Source organism: Vanessa atalanta, chromosome 5, assembly GCF_905147765.1.
Source record: "Vanessa atalanta chromosome 5, ilVanAtal1.2, whole genome shotgun sequence".
NCBI classification, from domain to species: Eukaryota; Metazoa; Arthropoda; class Insecta; order Lepidoptera; family Nymphalidae; genus Vanessa; species Vanessa atalanta.
The window spans coordinates 7,877,974-7,886,647 of record NC_061875.1 but is presented as its reverse complement, the minus strand read 5'-3'; the positions used below and the strand labels follow the sequence as shown (position 1 = coordinate 7,886,647).

Genomic DNA, 8,674 nt, shown 5'->3' with positions numbered 1-8,674 from the left:
TCTTCCCCCAAAAAGTTTTATTCTTATTATACCGGTTGCTACTGACATTGCAATGCCCTTTTAAATTTTTTTCACTGAAATAGATTTGCTTAAATATTCCTTTCTGAACCCCAAAAATTATATCTGTCTTATAAATAAATAAAATCAGGTTAGTGTAAATACAAGTTGTGTAAAAAAAAAACAATAATTTTATATAACATCTTCAGTACCTATAATAATTCATTCGTTCATAAAAGATATCAACGCGTCCAGAACGCTGCTACAAATCAGTTAGACAAATTGAAATTGTGAATAAGGAATCACGAGGTCGCAGGAATGCCGTTTGCATATTCAAATGTAAGGGGAAGCAAACCCACGGTTATAAAAGGCTACGATTTTTAAATGAGCTATTTAGCATACAAAGAGACAAGGTATTCTTTAAACGCTCATGATATTTGTGTAACATAATTAAGGTATCATAATTATTTGAATAAATTATTGTAGATAAATATCTATCACATTAATTTATGAATAACATCAAAAATACTCTGTTAAATAGTATTCTCTCAAACTATTCCGTCGTTCTGCGCCATCTCAATGCAACATAGAGTAACTTTTTTGTTTAGTTCCTCGTAAGCGCGGCGATTATAGATGGCGGTACAGTCGCTAGGCACGTTGCCGCCCTTAATCAATAATATGTTTGGCGTGCGCCGTCCCGCCGATTTTCACTTCAGTCTCTTGGAAGGCACCCCCATTTACATTCATTTTCCTACCCGTTAAAGCGCAACCAGTGCTCCGTAAGCCGATTCTCTACGCTATCGGATTTACCTTGCAATATGTAAGTATAACCTTTATATAATAGATCCAATTAAAAAATATATCATTCTTATCTAAACATTTGATCCGTTGACTAAACTTGTGGAAAACCTACAAATGGCTATGATTCTTGTGTTTTATGGGAGCGTGGTAAAGTTTAAATGGGTATATAGGGCGGGGAAGAAGTACAAGTATGTGAAATATCGGTCATTTCAAATAACAAAAGATAAAAATTATTTAATTTAAATAATGTTTTATCGTACTCCGATTATTTCGTAATACTTGATAAATTCGACTGACCCAATTTTAATAAATCGTTTTAAATAATAATAAGTTGCTTATAATTGAATAATATATATAGCAAATGATGATAAGTAAGAATTTAGTTATTTTATTCATACATTTATTTTTACTAGCGACATAATTACCATGACGTTCATATTTAAATTAAAAATATCGTAGCCACTTTTAATGAATAAGTATGTTTTAAAATTAATTAAAACGTATAATTATAATAATATACTTTATCTGATAAAAGGGATAAATGTAATTTTTATTTCAAATATTAAAGAATATTTTCAATGCACTTTTAATATATTTTACATTTGAAAGTATGAGAAGATGAACAATGGGACGGCTTGCCGTTTATTTTTACGTCGACGTGAGGATTTTTGTTTTACAGTAAAATATCTGGAATGTTGGAGTAATTTTCAACCCCCAGGCGGTAGGTGCTTAGTCGACTGTTCGGATAGTGATAAATGTTACATGTAATTTATGTTTCAACTTAGAACTACGAAAAATACTTTTAGTAAATTATTTGAGTAGCTAGTTATGAATGAGGTCGCATTATCGAATTCGTTTTTCATTCATGATTTCTGTATTATATACGAAGTTATTCTCGTGGGAGTTGTATTACATCAAAGCTCGATTAAGTTGGGCGGTATTCTCTTGATGCTACTGTTGACCATTGTTTGAGTCAGATTTGATTTGGGACACAATTATAATCACAACGATTTCTCAAATCTAACGCAATATATATTATTATTATAATATCTAAGTATAAATATAGTCATAACTTAAATCGCAGGTACATTAAGCTTTCTATATTATAATGATTTATCTAACTAGTAAAAATCTACGTTACGTTACGTTACGTTAACATGACTACATCTAAATAAAAAAAATACCTATGCATGTATGTACGCTCTCGTATTAACGATACATTAAATCAAGCAATGTTATTAATGTACTTTAGCTATTATCTTTATTAAATCATTACACATATGAATAATAAAACTGATAACTGTGTGTCGCATTTTTGACACTCCTAGTGAGATCGATTCTCCCGTTGAAAAATGGCATGAAATTGGCAGGACTCCAGAAAATTTGGGGCGCTGTTTGTCAAACACAGCGGTGTAGTTTAGAACCACTGAATATTTATTACTTTAACGTCCTTACGATTTGAACATGTGTGGAATACGACAAGCACTGTTGTATTTCCGTATAATTACCTAACTTTAGAAATCTTTAGCTTAGTAATTACATTTAGAGGTAAATAAGATAACAATAGATTAATACTATTTTTAGCATTATTTTTATTTAGAATTAAATAGACAAAGCAATAAAATTTAGTAACAACATTGTTACTTAAAAAATATATATTGTGTATACCTTGTCGACACTTTTTTGACTTCCACCCTCAATTCATCGATTCCCTCGTCGCCGAGTTGGCAGAACTCCAGAAGATGACTGGCGCTGTTTGTCGACCAGCGGAACATAGTTTAGAACCTTTGAATATTTATTGGTTTTGTTAACAAGACTATTAAATGCGTTTACGTGAAACAAATATTATGGGCTTAAATAAACGAATGATTCAAATAGAATAAATAAAAATTTTGTAAGTTTAATACTAAAATACATTATATTGCTTCAATTATAACTGACAAGAAACTTATCATTTTTAAATAATTAATATTTTTTATAAATCATACAATTACTAATAAAACAATAAAAATAAAACAACAAATTACTCTAAAAAAATATTTCTTCGCTCTTTAAATGGAAACTGGAAAACGTTCCAGGAAGCATTAAAAAATTGCATCTTATTTCCAACGCTAACGTGAACTAAATTGCTGGCACCATAGCACGTTTCGGAGTAAAAGCAAATAACCGAGTATGAGTTTTGAAATTCATAAAATAATTATTCTTTTTCAGGTAAAACGTTTTAATTTTATATGTAGACAAATCTTTCCTGAGCTATTCTTTTCTATTATAAAATACCGCAAGATGCTTTTATATTTATTTTGTTTGTAAATCTTATATCAAAATAATGTTATTAAATAAAGTATTCATATCAATAATGAAATATAAATCAATTATTAAAAGTACTCCAAACATGGAATGTCATGTATAATTATGAATTAAGCTGAATTTGTAAAACTTTTAATCAATAAAATGTTTACTTAAACTTTTAAGTCATTATTACTTACGTTACGCGTAATCATACCCAAATGTTTGACTTAATTCATTAATTAAAGCTTTTTAATAAATAAATTTATATTAACTAATATAATAAGTATAGAGGCTAGCGTTCTCAGCGCCCGTATTGTGCAGATGTTAGTCGTCCCAAGCCTTTTTCCTTTAGTGTTTTTTCAACCACCGTAACTGCTTTTAATACAATATCTTATTTAATTTTGTAAGTATTAATTCTGTATGACAAGATCGTATACAGTTAATTTGTATATATGTTGCAGTTTTAAAAGAGCTTGCAACTTAAAACATTGATAAAATAAACTATAGCTAAACAGTTATGATTTATAAAATAAAATCGAGCTTATCTCATTTCAAAAACTACAAACTAAACTAATATATTAATTTCCATTTATACCGGTCAGTAGTTTTTGCGTATCTCGAATAAACAAACGAAAGTTACTGATCTTATTATTATATTAGTATATTATGTTGAGTCGATCTTAAAAAGTAATTCTGTCATCCCATGAATAGATTGAGGCCAAGAGTCAGCTTGAGTACGAAAGTCAAGGGGCAGGCAATGAGCAGCGTCTTTCGCAAAATTTAAGTTTTAATAAATATACTATAACACACACATATAGTTTTCTTTTGCTTTATATTGTTACTTATCAATAATTATATTCAATTTATCACAATAACGTTCGCGTATCTCATTGAATTAGGGTTGTTACAAAGTGCTTTTCGCTGCCGTTCATGTCATCCCTAGTTTAATTCTTAGTTGAATATACTTTGTGGTTGTGTTTTGTGCAAGTCCGCCTGGGTATACAACCCATTCATCACATATTCTATCGCCACACAATATTAGTGAGGAGTGTAGTAATCCAAATTGTAGTAAATTAGTGTAGCATTTGTGTTGTATAAAAATTATGGTGTACATCCCTAACATTGTATTTTTATTCCTTTTATAAAACATTTTTTCGAGTGCCTAATACCTTATTTAAATATGTTGAGATATAAAAAGACATTAAGACTCTTCTATATATAATATATTTTGTATGTTCTCACGCAGTTTGCATTTTGTTAAGTTTAACATACCGCTTTAATGTATACAGTAAACCTATTTGTAAAACTTTAGGTCTTGTTTATCACTTTTACTGCGGTATGTGTGTATTTAGGGTAAGCATGAACTCGAGAATGGAAGTCAACGGGGCTGAAGGAAGCTTTGTGAGGGTGGAGCGGATATTCGGGTCGTTGGCTACTGGCCAAAAGTATACTGGGACAATCGAATTAAAAGCAGACACGTCGACAATTATAATATAACGAATCATTCAAAAATTGTCACAAACGTGTCTTGATTTTAAAGTCAAGTTTTAAAATCAATCGTTAATACCTGAACGTGGTTGACTTATATTTGTTTAGTTTTATCGAATGACTGGTCTATTTCTGGAATTATTGAATTCAGAGTTCAGACAAATTACAATATTGAGTTTTTCTGTCAAGGAGTTCCTTGTGTGTCGAAAAGCACTAAAACCGTTCCTTTATTTAAGTGCGTTGTCACTTTGAAGTCGGACTATGAGAATAAATTTGTCCTTGTGGATGTTCTTGTACTATCCTATCGTCTGCAATAATCGTTTAGCTTTAAGTTATGCCGCCACGAGGGTAATTTATACTATACATATTTTTTATTTCCCACTTTTAAAACAAAGAAACTCTGACAAGTTCTCCTGTTCTATATAAATAATATATAGGTACATATTTTGAGTACAACGATGATATAGAAAAAACAAATTCAAATAAACTTCATACTCGTCTAATTGCGTAAAGAAAAACTGATAAGTATTCCTTTAATTTGGTTTTTGTGCTTTTTTAATGTTATATAACTGCATAATGAATGAAATATTTTCTTATTTCTTTTAAAGTGTCGAATACGGAAAAAATAATGTAGATACACCAAATCGCACCCGAGGTTATAAGCTTTGCTTAGGCCTATTTGTGTGGGTACAGTGCACTGATTATTTATTCTATCAATGTTTTGTATTGGTTTGTTCCGGTTTGAAATGTGACACCAGGCCTACACTGGCTCAATTAGGCCACATGGGATACATCTTACTCATGACTACGTATAAGAAGTATCAGCTTGTAATTCCTAAATGTTGGGACAAATGTGGCCAATTTTTTATTTATATTTTCTCATAATATATAAACCCGAACTCTATCAATTTACAAATAAAATATTACTTGAATAATTTCGTGTCTACAGTAAATCAAGTAGTCAACTTTGAAATAAAAAAATAATATCCAACATCGTTCAATTTGCTAAGAATTTCAAGTCACGCAAGCTTTACCCGAAATATTAACGCTTTCATGTTACATAAGGTTTATTATTAAAAATGGTAAACCAAAAATTATTACAAGATGTAACATCTAATATTAAATTAAACATGGATTGTTTAATAGAGATATTCAAGGTTATTTTATAAAGGTGTGTTATATATAGCGATGGTTCAAATATTATTGATTGTTTTAAGAAATATTCACTAAAAATTTCCAGGTTAAAAAAGATTAAAGTGCTTTTGCAGTAAGAGGGAACAAAATCAATAACGAAATAAATGTGTTTTGTTGGCAGATCCTCCGTCCTATCCTCGGCCACGGGTTCGCTATTTGTTCCGATACTATTGACTTCTGCACTTGCGGGTGAACATCCCGAGGTATGTTTATAGTACACTCTACTGAATTTCCTTTATAAATACTAAATTTAAAACGTAGACAGAGTAACGCTTGGCTTAGCCAAGGAGTGTCCTTGTGTATCAAAAAAATTATCTTCCTTGTATAAGTATTTTTACATAACGCCTAAATATATTGGATTCGAGAAGATATATCATGTTTTGTTGAGTGTCAAGTGAGCCAAGATTATCTCGCAAATGACACATATATAAGGGGATTAATTGGCGTAAGTGTCTTAAGCTGTATAACATTGATTCATGAATAGAAAATGTAGTAATAAGTATCTATATCCTTAAGCTTTTAATATTTAGTTAAAACAATTGCCACGTTTCGTGTCGATGTAAAGTATAAACAGACTTAGTTCAAGTAAGTTGCGAGTGTCTTGCAGAATAGTCTTTTTTACCGTCAATGTTCGATGTCTTGATATTGAAGGTGTTGCAAGTAAGTTAACAAATAACTAGAGCTTATACACGATATTAAAAATACATATTTACGTGTTAAAAAATCTATACATGAAATATTTATAACTGCCAATGTTTTCTCTAATTCTATATACAAATAATATACATTATAAATATACAATTAAAATATTTAATATTGTACTAGGAGCGGTCAAAATAGATCGTTCAGGGTGCCCTGGAATCTGTGGCCCGCAGGCCGCGACCACAGCAACCCTGTCTTTCTCAAGCTTCCGAAATTCATTTACTTCCAATGTCAATTACCTGAAAAGAAGGTAAGTTTTATGTTAACAAAACAAATATCGGTATCACCCGGGGAGCCATTTATTTCGTCAGCGCATATTACAGAGAACACTTCGAAAAGCCTTAAAGCAATTTTACATAAATCTTAATAAGACGAGCTTATAACTTGCGCCCTTTGAAAATGACTCCTTCGGGTCATCTGCACGTCTTTTGTTTGAAACTCAGCTATGTTTAACGATTCTTTTTTCATTTTTTCTTATAATAAATACTTCGTTTCCTTGGATTATTAATGTAATTGCATTTTAATGTATGGTGACCATTTGTGAAACCTATTTTAATCCATTTTTATGTCCTATTGTTCATGGAATATCAAATATTATTATACCAAATAAACATATTATTTTCTAATTTATTTGTCTTAAAAATATTCTGCTTTAAAAGATTAAATTTATTTTCGATTTAAAAAAAAATATGAATTTGCTATATATTGTCATATTTAATTGCTGAATTATCAAGTGTATCGCACGCTTGATAATGCTTTCACTTTCCACTTAGATCCTATTGATACCTCAACCGAAATAACTATTGAGAAATTAAAGTTCATTATTAACCAGTTTTGTCTGTTCTTTACAGCTATATATATTTATATAAACACTGAATACAGAAATGCAGAAATTTTGTTGTCATTGTTGCGTCCCAAGTAAATAAACGAACTTTGATTTCTCTTTAGTTATGAGAGATACCTTTCACATCCCTTTGCCGCGTACCGTGTAGCACTCATCAGCTCTCAATGGATTGCCCTAGGTCTCAGTGCGATAATATAGAAAAAAAAATATTGAAAAAAAATCATCATCCGTGCATGGTGCTTAATTCCCTCGTCGATGTTGTTATTCCATGTGCTTTTTAGAACAGGTAAGCTGTGTGGAATAAATCGATTAGGGCGCGTACATAATTTCAGCTATTCCATTTTCACAGCGATGCTCACGTGCGTTAGTCTTTGTTTGCATTTGCTTTAATTGGTCAAATAGTTTAAATATAATTATGAAAACACAACTACGTGTTGCTTATAAACAAACATTTGGCAACAGACCTTATTAAAGATTTATAAAGATAAAAATTTCAAGATAACCTTTAATATCGTAATAATCGTTATTTTATTAAATGAATCATGTAATCGAGAGTTTAACAAATATTAGATAGTATTGATTACAATGGAGAGGGCGTGGGTGGCTACATTGTGTGTGTCGGTTTCGTTTCCCCGCGTGTCCCTGTCCCGGCGGTGGTGCGTAGCTCAGCGGAGGCGTTGCGCAGATTCAGTTCGGGAGACCTGCAGTCCGAGTGCGATGAAGGCGAGGTGGATCCTTACACCGGCCGACCGGCCACCACTAGCCAGCCCAAGCCGCAGAATCAGAGGCCGGCCTCCCAGGGTAAGGACAATTTTACTATTTGATATAAACCATCTGAAAAACAATAATTGAAAGTATAACATTATTACGTTATATACATCTAAATAACCTTTTTCATTTTATTTTAGATAGTGCATTAAAGTACATTCGCTTTAAAAAAAAATTTTTTTTTGGCATTAATAATATGATTATTTAGCCACGGGCGGCAGTATGGGCAGCGGGTCAGCACCACCAGCTCCAAGCGCCGGTAGCGCTGGTGCTAGCGCCGGTTCTGGCGGTGATCTCTCCTTAAATCTTCGCGGCGGATCGCGAGGCACATCCGCACCATCTTCCCCGGCCAAGTCAAGGGAGTCACTACTGCAGCGCGTGCAGTCGCTTACAGGCGCTGCACGTGATCAAGGAGCTAATTTGTTAGGTAAAGTATACCACAGAATTTACTTCATTACTTACTTTACGTACTTATTTAATACTAGCATTTTATATATATTGCCGACGAATAACCTTACGTGTTATAAAATTACAATGAAAATCAAAATGTTTTTTTTTTTTTCGTATTTTCTTGTAATTATGTCGGTTTAT

General features: G+C 31.7%; 1 protein-coding gene across 1 annotated transcript in view; it reads left to right on the top strand.

Moving 5' to 3' along the window:
* The first annotated feature begins 731 nt into the window (after positions 1-731).
* LOC125063958 (synapsin) overlaps positions 732-8,674 on the top strand; it is a 61,748-nt gene continuing 53,805 nt past the window's right edge. The window contains exons 1-5 of the mRNA XM_047670694.1: positions 732-817; positions 5,891-5,972; positions 6,595-6,721; positions 7,980-8,116; positions 8,292-8,510. Of these exons, the coding sequence (XP_047526650.1) occupies positions 8,306-8,510 (205 nt within the window). The 5' untranslated portion in view covers positions 732-817; positions 5,891-5,972; positions 6,595-6,721; positions 7,980-8,116; positions 8,292-8,305. The remainder of the gene's footprint in view (positions 818-5,890; positions 5,973-6,594; positions 6,722-7,979; positions 8,117-8,291; positions 8,511-8,674) is intronic.